The sequence below is a fragment of the Hypanus sabinus genome, chromosome X2 (genome assembly GCF_030144855.1).
Source record: "Hypanus sabinus isolate sHypSab1 chromosome X2, sHypSab1.hap1, whole genome shotgun sequence".
NCBI lineage: Eukaryota > Metazoa > Chordata > Chondrichthyes > Myliobatiformes > Dasyatidae > Hypanus > Hypanus sabinus.
The window spans coordinates 13414290-13430205 of NC_082739.1; the positions used below are offsets into that span (position 1 = coordinate 13414290).

General features: G+C 42.7%; 1 protein-coding gene and 1 long non-coding RNA gene across 6 annotated transcripts in view; one reads left to right on the forward strand and one right to left on the reverse strand.

The window, feature by feature from the left end:
- LOC132385161 (ubiquitin carboxyl-terminal hydrolase 2-like) overlaps positions 1–15916 on the reverse strand; it is a 133261-nt gene that overhangs the window by 55082 nt on the left and 62263 nt on the right. For all 5 annotated transcript variants that reach the window (XM_059956993.1, XM_059956990.1, XM_059956994.1 and 2 more), the window contains exon 2: positions 12645–13378. In XM_059956993.1, coding sequence (XP_059812976.1) covers positions 12645–13337 — 693 coding nt within the window. In that variant the 5' untranslated portion in view covers positions 13338–13378. The remainder of the gene's footprint in view (positions 1–12644; positions 13379–15916) is intronic.
- Positions 9466–15916, forward strand: part of LOC132385164 (uncharacterized) — a 32396-nt gene continuing 25945 nt past the window's right edge. The window contains exons 1-2 of the long non-coding RNA XR_009509101.1: positions 9466–9607; positions 11149–11277. This is a non-coding gene — a long non-coding RNA (uncharacterized LOC132385164). The remainder of the gene's footprint in view (positions 9608–11148; positions 11278–15916) is intronic.

Sequence of the window (15916 nt, forward strand, 5' to 3'; positions counted from 1 at the left end):
CATTTTAAGTCAATGATCTTTCACCTGTTTTAATGAAGTTGGTCAGTGGATGAAGACATTAAACAAATTCACATAAATCTTTTATGCTGTGGCTTGGGATCTTTCATATTCATCTGTGATATTTTATTTTCACCCAGAAGCAATCTTAATTTAATATCTCAAATGAAAGATGATCCCTCCAACCTGATTCACTTCATCAGTACTGCCTTCAGATAAAGCAGCAATGTCACAGATGCTGTATATATTCGTGTCGGCCAGATTTTGCAGCAGAATTATGACCTTTTACTCATAGAGCCACAGCTGGGACCATTGCCAAGGACCTGCCACTGATGATGTAAAACAGATGTCGAAACATACACCTGGCCTTGTAGTAATGACAAGTCATCGCCAATAACCAGCACTTTTGAACTCTAATTCTGGGCTGTTTTTAATCCTTACTCCACCCAAAAAGATTGATTTTGTTTTGTTTTATTCGGTAGAAATGTATGCAAGAGCTTTCCTTTATCAATATCACAATGGATTAGATCTCACTGGATCCAACCTGCTTCTCATGGGATGCCCAAAGTTACATTTACCTTTTCCAGCTGTGCAGTTCTGAATGCCCTGCTGGTCTTGCTACTATGGTCATTCAGAATCAGATTCATTCTCACTGATGTATTCATGAAATTCTTTTGTGGCAGCAGTACATTCCGAAACAAAAATTATTAGCTGTTACAATTTTAAAAGATAAAGGAAATAAGTAGAACATTAGAGGAACGTTGAGGTGGTGTTTGTGAACCATTCCGAAATCTGACAGCGGAGAGAAAGAACTTGTTTTTAAAACATTGAGTTTATGTCTTCAAGCTCCTGAACCTCCTCTCTGATGTTAGTAATGAGAAGAGGACATGTCCCAGATGGTGAGGGCCCTTAATGATAGATGCTGCCTTCTTGAGACATTGCCATATGAACATGTCCTTGATGGTGGGGAGGATTGTGCATGGGATGGAGCTGGCTGAGTCTACAACTTTCTGTCATCTTTTTCGAAGAAAAAACATTTTGGAATGTGTATTGTATACATTTCTCTGACATTAAATGTACCTTTGAAACCTCTGATGAGCAGAGGGACTCAGTAAGGTCAAATCCATTCAGATCTGCCCTCAAACATGCAGCTGCAAAAGTCCAGAACATGTTGTACACAATGCACTTGTCTAGCAGTTCCAGGAGAATTGCTAGTTAACGTCAGCATGATCTGGTTCAACACTTGTTATGTGCACAATATACAACTACAATTTAATTACATAACACAAATCTAGATTGATCCAATAACAGAAACACAGGGCATTCCCTGCCAACATCTTGTAAGCTTAAGCAGACAGGATTGGACAATCTCAAATTGATCTACTGCTGTTTATCTATTTTCATGAATTTTCTCCGAACTATCTCCAATTATTAGATATCTTTCCTTCAATAAAGAGAGCAAAGTAGTATTTTAGACGTGGATACTTTTAAAGTCAATTGAGAGAAGTGGTTTAGTTGGACTGAACAAGTGAGTCTCATCTCTGGAGTTGAGATTTATACATAGGATAATAGTTATTCATGAATGATTTATAGGTTTGAATATGAGATTAATGACAGCGATTATAAACCAATGTTTTCTGCTCTCATGCATTATGCCATGAGTACTCAATGCTGAATAGTCTTAGTGACTGTGTGCAGGCATTCATTGTTCATCAGTGCTTGCATGATTATTATTAACATGTATGGCCATACCTTGTGTGTTTATACCCTTATATCAGGGCAATGCAAATAGCCACATACATCAAAGATGTAAGTTTGTATTTTAGGGCTGTTCAGGTATCTGGGATGTGCACTTATGTGAATGTGTGTGCGCTTGTGTGTGTATGTGACTGGCTCACAGAATGTGCTGAATATCTTTCATATTTCAGGTTGTAAAATTCCACTCAAACCAAATAGACTCAGTAAAGTTCCAAGCTTCGCAGTGAATATTTATCACCAGAAAAAAAATTGAGGAAAATTTTCAAATGGGTGTGGGCTTCTCTCAGTCCCTAAAATGTTGAATTCCCCCCTGCATCAATCAAACAAATCCAAGTCTCCAAATTCAGGGAAAATATGCTTGAGATGATAATCTAGTTAAAGACTGTTTGCCTTTGACACATCACACACCATTAATCAAATAATATATCTCTAAATTCTTCACCCAGTGTTCCATGAGTGTGCTGCATAATTTCTGTTAGAATATTTCCAAAGAGTTGAGATTCCAAATCTCAACTATGAACCATCATTTAGGATTAAATAACATTTTTTGGTTAGATAAATTAGTTACAATTTTTAATGCTGCACCACAAGGCAGATGGGAGGGATACAAGCTGGATAGCTGACTGAGACTAAAAAACTAAAATACAACCCAAATGCCATCCTGACCACTGCACATCTCAGTATGAACCCAGCTGAGACTTGTAATCTTGACCTGACATTACTATCCAATGTCCCATCATGACCCAGATACTGCATAACCCAGTACTGTGTGGCATTGTAAGTCTCCACACCACGTAATAAAACACTTATTTGCAAAAGTGTAAATTTTCTTCAATACTACTAAGCATTCATACTTCTTATCTATAACAAGTTTGATTTGAGTCTGAGACCAACCAAACATAAAGCTGACATCATTGCCCAGCTCCTCCAGTCTTGGATCGGGTAGCCAGGCACTAAAGGGGAGGCAGGGAGCAAAGACAGGCATAGCATTTGTCAGGCAAGGATCAAGTGTGTGAGGGACAAAGTTGGAGAGTGGAATTGAATATATAGGGAGGGAGCTAATGCTCTAGTTATATCTGGCACTGGTGAGACCACATCTGGAGGACTGTGTACAGTGTTGGTCTGCTTAAGGAAGGCAGAGTCATTTGGAAGCAGTTCAGAGTCACAGAGCCAAGCAGCACTGAAACAGGCCCTTTGGCCCTTCTAGTCAATGCCAACCCATTTTGTTTTTACTGTCTATTTCCAACTCCCTGCACCATAGCCTCCATACACACACATCCACCATTTCCATTGGCAGCTCATTCCACACTCCCACCAACCTCTGAGTGAAGAATTCCCCTTCAGATTCCCCGAAAATATTTCACCTTTCACCCTGAACTTATGTCCAATGTGGGGTAAGAGGGAAGACGGGGTGGAGAGGGAAGGCAGTAAGGAGGGGGCGAGGCTGATTGGGGACAAGTAAACAGAGGGGAGTGTTTATACATACTATTTTTCAAAAACATAATTGTTTGAACTTACTTGCTACAAACTTACTATCCAAACCCTGCACATTCTCAACCAAATTACTGATTACAGATGACAAGTAACGCGAAGAGCTGTGTGAGCTGCCTTAATGACTATCATCCAGTGGCTCTCACATCTCTGGTGATGAAATGTTTTGAGAGGCTGGTCATGGTGAAAATGAACTCCTACCTCAGCAAGGACCTGGACCCACTACAATTTGCCTGTCACCACAATAGGGCTATGGCAGATGTGATCGCAATGGCTCTCCACATGGCCTAGATCACCTGGACAATACAAACACCAGAAGAGTTCTGCTAAACAACTGACAAATGCACCTTCACCAACTGCTCACATGAGACGACTGTCTATACCCGTGACACAGGAAGTCACATCACTGTCACTCTCCTGATACTGTGTTTGACCTGCTCACCTTCGGGTATCCTCCCTCACCAAGCCTCTTCCTCAGTCACCATCTGTGAGATTATATAAAACACAAACAGTTAAAACGATCTATCAGACAGCTCCTGTACCATTCCACCCCTGACCATGCTTCGCTGGTTAAATCTCTCCCTTTCTCAGCCCCTTCCTTTTTCCCTTTCCCATTGTAACTGCAGATATGCCAACAGATCCGAATCTGCTGTACAAACTCATGTCCTTCTTTGACGCAGAGGTCACAGACCACCCCAACTCCCCACCCGCTTCCCAATCTGCACTCGCAGCCATTGGCGGTGACAACTGTTTCCAACTCTGGGGCTCTGTAACAAACAGGGCTGCATGCTCAGACCACTGCTGCTCATGACACTGATGCATTACTGCAATGCTAAATCCAGTTCAAGCCAAATCACCAAGTTCAACGATGACAAGACAGTGGTTGGCCTCATCAACAGTGATGATGAGATGGTGTACAAAGAGGAGGTAGAGTGGCTGGTAGAACAGTGCGAGCACCACAACTTGAGTCTCAACATTTGAAAAGACCAAAGAGATGATTGTGGACTTTAGAAAGGTGTAGGTTGACCACTGCTCACGGGCTCCCGGGAGCGCACATAACGAAAAATCTCACTTAGTCCCTCAACACCACCTCCCTAGTGAGGGAAAACATTCTGTCAACTCTCTAACAAGCTTATATATCTCAAGAAGATCACCCGTGTTTTAAACTCTAATGAATAAAGACCAAACTTTTCATAAGGCAATGCTTCACTTCCTAAGGGGGTTGAGGCTCCCCCCTGATATTTTAACCAATTTTTATAGGAGGGTGTAAGAGAGTGTCCTGACCAGCTCCATCATGATCTGGTACTGGGATTGCAAGGCATCTGACCGCAAATCTCTACAAAGGATTGTGAGGACTGCTGAGAGGATCATCGGGGTCCCTCTTCCACACAAAGAGATATTATCAGGAGTGCTGCATACGCGGAGCCCTTAGTATTGTCAATGATCCCTCCCATCCGTCCAACAATCTCTATTGGGCAGGAGGTACGAGAACTGTTTGGATGGGGAACAGCTTCTTCCCACAGGCCATAAGACTACTGAACTCCCTACCACCACCCAGGTCTCAACACGTATGAAGTGCCAGTAACGTTATACTGTTTACTTTTTAACTTGTGTCATAAATGCACTTTTTTTTTTGTTAATTTATGAGTTGTGTGTGAGTTATATGTAGTGTTGTGCACACCTTGGTCCAGAGGAAAGTCATTTCGTTTGGCAGTAGATATGTCTATGGCCGAATGACAATGATCTTACAACTTTCCCCATTCTTGCCCATGCTCAGCAAACCCCCTCTATCATTGGTGTCATGGGGGGAGGGGTGATGCTGGGTATGAGCACGAATAAAGAAAAGTTATTGTGGTAGGAGAGAGCAAATAGGATGGTGAGAAGTGTGTTAGGTTAAAGAAAGTGCACAAAATAATGTATGTTTTAACAAGTATGCAGGTTTTATAGCATAATACTATAATTGTATCATATGGATCAATATCTTAGCAAGTGAATGAGAAAAAGTGACCTCAATATTCTGGAGGATCTTGCAGCCGTACAATGCTCCCTCAGTATTGAAGTCACTTTCTCATTCACATGTTAAGATATTGTACATATAATATAATTATTATACCATCATCTGGAGGAGATGATGTGTAGCAACAAGGACTTAGTCATTGTCCAGCTCAAATCCGAGGACTTTGTTTCAGGAATCTAATTCTCCTTGCTGCTACTGACTTGTGTGCATGGGTTTCATCTGGGTGCTCTGAATTCCTCCTACAATCCAAAGACATACCAGTTAGTAGGTTAATTGGTTGTTGTAAATTGTCCTACGATGAGGCTAGGGTTAAATAGATGGGTTGCTAGGCATCGCAGGTCGTTAGGTCAGAAGGACCTGTTCAAAGCTGTATCTCTAAATAAATAAATATAAAATAAGTGTGCCTTCATTTACAGTGTCATGTCATTCCTGAGGCAGTCAGCCTCTCTCCCTTTTATATTTTAATTAAACTTTACAACCACACTGTCAAGTCTGAACTTTCAGTGTTAAATGACTTTAAATATCTAACTGGTTCATGTACTAAGTCATGCGATTGTATTTTTAAGCAGTTTTGCCCATTATCCTTCAGGAAGCATATTGCTCCAAAGGGATATTAGTACCTCTTCCATAAAAAAAAACTTCATGCTTTATATGTAACCACTGTGTTATAATGGGGAAGAACTTGCCATTGGAGGGGTAAATAAAAACGGAGAAGCACAAGAGGCTGAACGTGGGGGAAATGTAGAAATCTAAAGGTTGGTGGACTGGAGACAATAACAGAGATAGAGAAAAGCAAGTCCACACAGAGATTTGTAACTTTTAAGTTACATTATTAGAGGTTATGAAGGCAAAACAGTCTATGATAGATACTTGAAAAATATTAGTATATTATTGTTTATAGTACTAGCAATATGACTCATTTTTAAACCTAGCAATTAATTGTGATTTAAAAAAAATATTTAGCCCTACCTGAAAGTTTCCATCACCTCTTTAAGTGCATTTCAAGATTACAAGTTGCTGCAGGTAAAAATTTTCTCCACTCTTCTGCTTCTTTTGCCATATAATTTAAATCTGTAATCAATAACCATCTTGCCACTGGAAATAATTTTGCCATATTCAGCAAATAATCATGACCAGCTCTGTCACATCCCTTAACCTCTTTAAAAAGATGTATTTCTATGACCACTTTTCACATCCCTTTTAGGGTAGCCCAAGAGATTTTACAGTGTAATCACTTGAAATATAGGAACACTAGGTTCTCTCATCTCTCCACTTAGATGAAACCAATGTCACTGGTTCCATTTTAGTAAATCTCTACATCCTTCCTGAAGTGTGGTGCTAAAAATTCATTCCTGCTGAGGTTGTTTAATGACAGAACTTCCTTGCTTTTGTACTGCATATCTCTATATCTAAAGCCAAGGATCCCAAATGGCTTTTTAAGTTTTCCATAATTAGTCTCCTCCATTGCTTGTGTACGTGAAGACCGGACTCCGTATTTACAAACACCACAGTGCTCTGGACACTTCACAGTAAAAGACAGAAAGCCATGCTCAGCCCAGCGGAAATACAAATAGTTAGGACACCTGGCAGCGATCCAATTAAGTGATTACCACTCTCAACCCTTGTTTGTTTTAAAGCTTTCTGGTACATTGAGTTCAATCTTTCATAGTGAATAAAAAGGAGGGAACTCGGTCACAGGATTTCACTGGAGAATCTCCAGCTGAAGGCAGTCCAGTCTGACAGGACCTGGAAACCACAAGCTCCGTCTCATTTAGCCAGGACACCTGCGACAAAAGGGCAACTCCAGTCATTAGTTTTGAACTCTTTGGGTCACCTAAAGCCAAAATAAAATGTAACTGAAGGTTTTCTTCTGATGAAATATGCAAGGGGAGTGGAGAGGTGAGACAATAGAGGCAGAGAGTTGCAATGAACAGTGAAATGGGGCTGATGGGTAAGGCTAAAAAAAAGAAAGCTGATTGACATCAGTAGAGATACAGTTAATGAAACAGGGTACTTGAGGGAGCAGGATTAACATCAGGAGGGACATACTTATAGTTAACCCATCCTTTTTGAGTTGTGAACTTTGAGGAAAATGGACTAACACAAGTGAATACTGTGAGTGGAATGAGGGGTTTCTGTATGAACAAGTAATTTTACCTTTACAGGCTTCAATGTATTAGCATTGAAGAAGGATTTTTGTTAAATTCCCCACAGTTATTTCCCTGTGAAAGTACAGGGGAAAAAAAATCAACCAAAAATAAGCAGTTTCACACTCCTCAGTGCAATAATAGCGGCCTCTACTGGAAAGTTTAAGTGTGTCAGCCAGACCAACTCATCCTTTTCCCATCTCCCCTCCCTTGCAGAATTAAGACTGAGCTAGTCCTCACCCTGAACAACTTTTCTTTTGGCTTCTCCCACTTTCTCTATACTCTAGTGGTAGCCATGGGCCCCACCTATCCCTGCCTCTTCATTGGCTACATTGACCAGTCCATGTTCCAAGCCTTTCCCAGTAATGCTCCCCAACTCTTCCTCTGCTACATTGACAACTGCATTGGTGCTGCTTCATGCCCCATGCTGAACTTGTCAATTTCATCAACTTTATCTCCAGTTTCCACCTTGCCCTTAAATTCACTTAGCCATTCCTGACTATATCCCTTCCCACCCTGTCTCCTGTAAAAATGCTATTCTCTTTTCTCAGTTCCTTCATCTCTGCTGCACCAGTTCCCTGAATGTGGCTTTCCTTTCAAGGACATGAGAGACACCCTACTTCTTCAAAGAATGTGGTTTCCCTTCCTCCACCATAGATGCTGCCCTCACTTGCATCTCCACTTCCTGGACATCTGCGTTCACCCATCTTCCTGTTGCCTTAACAGTAATAGAGTTCCCCTTTCCACAGGGATTGCTCCCTCTATGATGTCCCTTGTCCATTCGTCCCTTCTCACTAATCTCCCTCCCAGCATTTATCCCTGCAAATGGCCAAAGTGCTACACCTGCCCATTCCCCTCCTCACTCACCTCCATTCAGGGCCCCAAACAGTCCTTCCAGGTGAGGCAACAGCTCACCTTTGTCTATCATGTCCGGTGCTCCTAATGCGGCCTCCTTTACATTAGTGAGGTCCGTCGTAAATTGGGGGAGCGCTTCATCGTGTACCTCTGCTCCTTCTGGAAATCCCAGTGGCCAAACATTATAATTCCAATTCCCATTCCTGTTCTGACATGTCGGTCCATGGCCTCCTCTTGTGCCAAGATGAGGTCACCCTCAGGGTGGACGAGCAACATCTTATATTCCATCTGGGTAGCCTCCAACCTGATGGCATGAACATTGATTTCTCCTTCCAATTAAAAAAAATCCTTCCCCCTTCAATTCTTCTTCAAACCTTCTTCAATTCCCCACTCTGGTCGCTTACCTCTTCTCACCTGCCTATCACCTCCTCCTGGGCCCACTTCCTCCTTCCCTTTCTCCTATTGTCCACTCTCCTCTCCTATCAGATTCCTTCCTCTCCAGTCCTTCATCTTTCTCACCTATCACCTTCTAGCTATCCTCCTTCCCCTCCCTCCACCTTTTTATTCAGACATCTTCCCCTTCCTTTCCAGTCCTGAAGAAGGTCTCGGCCTGAAACATCGACTGTTTATTCATTTCCATAGATGCTGCCTGGCCTGCTGAGTTCCTCCAGCGTTTTGCTCGACAGCTATTTAGTTTGGGGTTGGAAGTATTTTTCCACTCTGTGAATGCTGTGGACGTGCTGGAGATCTAAAGTCTGAAACTGACAACAGGTTATCAAGAGACAATGCTGGGAAAACAGAGTGAGGTCATTATCTAAATGAATGATGGAACAGACTCAAGGTGCTAATACCTTTCTTCTGTTCCTTTCTGATCAAGGCAATAAAAACAGGATGCATTGAAAGGAGTGAACGGGACCGGTTCGAGGCGCTACATCTTAATCCAGTATTCAAGTCAGTGTTGGGAACATGCAGTGACATTGTAACGTCCTGCCGGTCAAACCCATATCCTTTTCCTCTCTGCTAATGAGAAACGGTAGCTGTTTTAGATTCATCAGATAGCGTGCTGGAGGCACAGCTGAATGCTTAATTCATGCAAGGCCATTACTGGCAGGTGAGTGATTGCCTGGAATGTGGAACAGATCCGGACAACGGAAACAAGCTAGATAAGGCCTTTATGTCGCACACATACGGTCACTCTCCCAGCTCCATGGTCGGGGGTACGATCTGGAGGGCTGGTTCTTTGGGCATCACTTGTCTCCATGTTAGAACACACAGGTCACCATGCTCAAACCTGTAAAGCAGGCTGACAGTAGTGCTATACCACTGAGGTGCCATTGTGCAGGTAAGAGGTTCATTTGTTCTTCTGTAACTTCTCAGGTGGTTTTTAAAGATTGCACAGGCCTACATGAAAAACAGGGCAATTCAATCCAGCACTCTGAACTCTGACTGAACAATGGCATATCTTTCCATGAACAGTTAAATCTTGAGGTGTGGAATTCCACCATCTGCCACATTACCATGGTTGATTACCTATGACCCATCTGACATATCCATAATATCTCTTGAAGACCAACTGCTCAAGGAGGACAACTCTGGCTTCTTCAGACTCTGATTTTCGGAGTAATGCCTCAGAAAAGAATCAAGTTTATTATTACTGACATATGTCGTAGGCACAGTCATACAGCATGGAAACAGGTCTTTCTGACCACCCATTTCTACTTATTGTACATTAACTATTTATTATTCTCTCCACAGATAGATAATACTTATTTATTTAGCAATACAGTGTGGAGTAGGCCTTCCAAACCCTTCAAGCCACACCACCCCAGCAACCCCACATCACTGATTTAACCCTAACCTAATCACAGGACAATTTAAAATGACTAAATAACCTACTCGGTACATCCTTGGACTGTGCGAGGAAACTGGAGCACTCGAGGGAAACCCTCCCATTCCATGGGAAGGACGTACAGAGACTCCTTACAGACGTTGCCGGAATTGAATTTCAAACTCTGGAATGCGCCAAGCTGTAATAGCGTCTTGCTAAACGCAACATACAGCGGCGCCTCATATTCTGCACAATTCTCACATTAAATCCCTCAGCAATGAATACCAATCTCCCCAGTTTCACACATGACACTGGTTTGGATTACTTGTCTGTTCAAGAACTGGTTTAAGCGATCGAAACATAACATTATGGAATAGGTCAGTGGGGTATCACCACACAGGCAGAGAGTACCATTGGGTAGGAGGTGGAGGAGTTCTTAGAGCCACACCACCAGGATCAAGCACAGCCACTTCCCTTCAATCCTTCAATGCTTGGACTAACATGCATAACCCTAATCATAACCCTAGTGCAGGAGAACTATGACCACTTTGATCACTCTGCACTAAAACAGACTTTTAAACAACTTTTTAATTGGGTTCTTTCGTGTAAAAGTTGTGAATAATTGACATTTAACTCATGATTTCTTTGTGAATGCTCAGTTAATGACACTATGTGCCTACGATGTTGCTTCAATTAAGTTTTTCTTTGTACTTGTGCAGGGGACAATAAAGTCAACTTTGACTGATGGATGTGGTGGGGCAGACAGGAGACAGATATTTAATTTGGATGGCATATGCAGATGGGATTAGTTCTGAAATAAATATTATTGAATGGGCTATATTTCTCTTTTGATCTTTGGTTAGCAGACCAGGATGTATTCACATGCACAGGAACACTCACTTGTCCTTGATAGATAATCCATTCTACCCTGTTTTGTGTCCTGCTTTTTATTTATAAAAATAAATATATCTCCACACATTCAGCTGGGCATGCAGTATGGCACTGCTATGGATTACACGATCAACACTTGCTGACGATTCTTTTGTTTGCTCTAGTTGATCAAGCTTTCAGGCACAACATTGAGGCCACAGTGAAGACAACCATATATTGGGAACTTCTTTGGATCCTGGAACACAATTTCCTCAATTAGGGATAAGAAACCACAGACAATTCAGGCACTGAAGGTAAGTCAATGGAATAATTTTAAAAAATCAAAGATATTCTTTAAATTGGGCTATGTTTTGATTGTCCATGTGCCAGCTGCAAGGCCAAAGCCCTGTTGAGGAAGGGAAGCACTTGACGACCAATCATTAAATTGTAATAAATGACAGACATTGGTATATGAAAAAAGACGAAAAGTGAAAATAGCGTTTAGCGTTTGTTTTGCAGCAAGATGTTATAGAGGCAGCGCGCACTCTGAGCAGCGAGAGTGGTAAAAAGTGAAAATAGCGCTCAGTGTTTGTTTTGCAGCGAGCCATTATAGAGGCAATGTGCACTCTGAGCAACAACAGTGGTAAAAAGTGAAAATAGCGCTCAGTGTTTGTTTTGCAGCGAGCCATTATAGAGGCAATGTGCACTCTGAGCAACAACAGTGGTAAAAAGTGAAAATAGCGCTCAGTGTTTGTTTTGCAGCGAGCCATTATAGAGGCAGCGCGCACCCCGAGCAACGAGAGTGGCCAAAAAGCGAAAATAGCATTTAGCGTTTGCTTTGCAGCCAGCCATTATAGAAGCAGCACTCACTCTGAGCAGTGGGAGTGGAGAAAAGCGAAAATAGCGTTCAGAGTTTGTTTTGCAGTGAGCCGTTATAGAGGCAGCGTGTACCCTGATCAGCGAGAGTGGAGAAAAGTGAAAATAGTGTTCAGCATTTGTTTTGCTCTCAGCATTTCAGGTTCAAGCGGCCATAGCTTTCAACTGCGTGAGATTTTCGCTGTGATTGGCAGTGCTGCAATGATTGCAGTAAAGTATGATCTTAATTTTGAAAGGGCACGTAGGTTCAGCGCAGGTTTGCAGGATGTTTTGTGTGCTTACAAAAATATGATAGAAAATTGTGTGAACCTTCCAGTGTGCTCGCTGTCTTCCTGATTGTGGTAAGTGAAACTACACTGTACATACATTATTTCTACTTCATATTTTCTGTGTATTTATCATATCATTCCTGCTTTTACTATATGTTTAGAGTTATTTTAAATTTTATGTGTTATTTAGTATGATTTGGTAGGTCATTTTTTGGGTCTGGCAATGCTCAAAAATTTTTCCCATATAAATGGATGGTAATTGCTTCTTTGCTTTACACCATTTCGGCTTACGAAAGGTTTCATAGGAACACTACCTTCAGAAACCTGTATCATAATGCATTCTGTAAACCGTTGAACAAAATGTTCATTTACAAACTTGTAAGCTTTCCTCCTGATGATGTCATCTCCTTACAGGGGACACTTAAACCATAATCTGGAATTCAAAGGGGAATTCGGATACATACTCAAAAAATATAAAATAAGATCACATCCAATCATCAGTTTGACCGTGACCCTCATGCTGACCCCGAACTTACTGGTGTCTCTCGGACGGGCGACCCACAACTGCTGCTGCTCCCGCTCCTCTCCCACGCTGCGTTGAAGCGGTCCGTGCTCTTGAAGGAAGCAGTTATGGTCTCCTGCGTCATGCTGCGGGGCAGGGCATAAGCACCAGATCCCTTGGTGTAGTAAGGGTCTGCAATATCACTCCTGCGGGACCCCTGGTGCAAGTCCACCTCATGCCGAGAGAGTGTGGGGCTCTTCACAGTGTTTATCTGGTAGGTGTCCACCATGTGGAGGTTCAGCAGGTCCCGGTTCAAGTCTGTCTGGCTGATGGACTTTCTGCGACTCAGGGGCCATCCAGGTGAGGTGTACGTGGAATGGCTGCTCCCTATGCTGTAATTGGTGGAGTATCCACCACTTAAGCTGCTGGGAGAGGCCTTGAAGGGGGCCCGGCTCAAGCTCTCGCTGCGCCTGCTGAAAACCTCAGGGCGAGGCAGTTGCCGACCCCGATCGACCTCCAGAGCATATTTGTTTGCTGCCCTCCCAGAGTTGATGCGGGGGACGCAGCTGGTGTACACTGGCTTGTAGATGAGTTTGTCCTTGTCTGTATAGGCACTGCCCAGACTGGGGTTGTAGCCATGGTATGAGGAGACATAGTGGGGACTGGTGAACGTGCTGCTTGAGTAGCTCCCGATTCGCTTGGTCGCGGACGATGAGACGCGTGACATGTCCAGCTCGGCCTCACACAAAAGGCCACACTTGGCATTTACTGTGGGTGAAAGAAATACACGTCAGGCATTTAGAGTGTTTTCCCCTCACTGCCCCCACTCCCACCCTTATCCTCTTGTACAGAGACCAATATTTACACAGTGCAGATCATGCTATAGCTCCCTGGGTAATACCCATCATCGTGTACCTTGATTGGGGTATTTTTCTGCATCATTATGACAGACTTAGAGCACTACAAAGCACAGAGGTACTGAGACCTACCCAGTAATTCCCTCACAGGGCCTCACCAACCTTATCATAGCTGATGGGGAACTCCAAATCAAATAATTTACTAAACCTGGAAATGAACAGGCCAACAGGGACCATGTAACTACCAGATTGCTGTTAAAAACCATCACTATATTTCTTTCAAGGAAAAAACTACAGTCATTCTTCAACCTGACTTTTGCATCACCCCTGAACTAAAGCATTTACTTTCAATCAGCCTGTGATAGGCCCTAACAAGCCTCTCAGTCGTAAGGCAATTAGGAATGGGCAAACAATGATGCCCACATCCCCAAACTAATATGAAAACTTCTGACACAGTCTGTAGCAAGTGAGGGTTTCTGAACTGCACCATTCTTGTGATCTTTTATTGGAGTTCCTTAAATTTCACACTGACATTGGAGTAAGATTGCTGGGACAAACCTTCTATTTTGAAGAGAACATTCGAGTATACAGAATGACTTGGTGATCCACTTGGTCTATTTGCTTTATCCCTTCACCTAATCAACTTCTCTAACACATGGTTTGAATGGGTTTTATACCTCATAAGAAGTTGGAGTATTTTGTTAATCCCACTAGTCAGCAATTCCAACCCTCTCCTGGCACCATCTGAACTGAACAACACTAGATGCAATTTCTGAATATTGCTTCACTCAGATGAGCTGACATTGTCTATCACAGAACAACCTTTGCTAATTCACCTATTCTTAAAATGACCACAGTCATCTATTGCTGAAACCTTTCATTGTGTTTGCAGGCTGAGCAACTCCCACTTTCTCACACTTAACTCCCACCACCCACCTTCCTTAAGACCATAAGAAACAGGAGCAGAATTAGTACATTCAGCCCATTGAATCTGTTCTGCCAGTCCAACATGGCTGATTTATTATCCTTCTCAACCCTGTTCTCTTGCCTTCACCCTGTTACCTTTAACACACTTACTAATCAATAATCTCTGCTTTAAACATACTCAATTACTTGGCCTCCACAGCCATCTGTGGCAAAGAATTTCACAGAACAACCACCTTCTGGCTAAAAAAAACTTAGACTTGAGCTCTTCTAAAATTCTGCTGCCAGTATCCTACTTCATGTCAAGTGCTGTTCACCCATTCCCCTTGTGGTCAGTATACTGCAATGGCTTTAGCTACAGGGGGAGACTCGATAGGTTGAGCTCGTCTTCCCTATAGAGAAGTTGTCTGAGAGGTGGCCTGACAGAGGGTATGTATATCAGATTATAAATGGCATAGATTTTCCCATGTCATGCCAGAGAGGGTGGTGAAATCAGATACAAATACCACATTTAAAAGGTATTTAGTCAGAGCCTTTAATAGGCAAAGCCATAGAAAGATATCATGCAGCATGGGATTTCTGTATATGGGCAAAATGGGTCCGCATAGATGTAGTCAGCTGGAGACTGTTTGCCTGCTGAACAATTATGTGGCCATTTCTGAATAAAAGTGAGGGAAGAGCTCCCCCTGACAGCCAAATGAAGAATTGCAGCAACCAGAACTACATCAGTACACTGACATCTGAAACAAGAAACAAGAGCACAAATGCAATTGCAGCTTAAGTGAGAGGGAGACAAGAAGGGGGGAGAGAGAACATGTGAAAGACAAATGTACATACATTACTGGCAGCGCCACTGTGCCAGATATCTGCTAAGAATCATACCTTAATTTGTATAGTTAATCTAGGCTGCCCGAGATTGCGGATATCAGACACTTGGTGCTGAGATGTTAGACTCAGTACCACACCCTAGTCACCGTGGAGAGCACAGATGTGTTGACAAACCACAGACCCCTCCGCAACTACTGGTGTGGCCAGCTGGATAACTGGAACACTCAATACCGGTTGCTAGTTACCATTATGAAAGCTCTGGGCTGAGGAGTGTGTGCATCCAAACAGAGAGAGGGAGGAGACAGCAACACCAGGTGGTGAGAGAGGCCCCGAGGATTTGGGTGGGCAGACACAGTGCTGAGATATCTGCACGTGACTTCTCAACGATCTTAGTGGACAGAGCCCTTGAAAAAAAAAGCACATTTCTTGCCCTTCAGCTCTCACACCTCTTCTCGTGGACAAGGCAAGGACAGAATTTCCCTGGTCTTCAACTTACCAGCCTCAGTATTCCAAAGGTCAATCTTCTCTAAACTTGCCGCGAGCTAAAAGGATTCCATCACCAGACACCTATTTCTCCTCTCTTCTTTCAGCATTCACTATTCCCTTTGTGACTCCCTGGTACAAGTTCCACCCTCATGAATTGCACTTTATCTTAAGGCACCTCCCTGTACAACTGAGAGAGATGCAATACCTATTG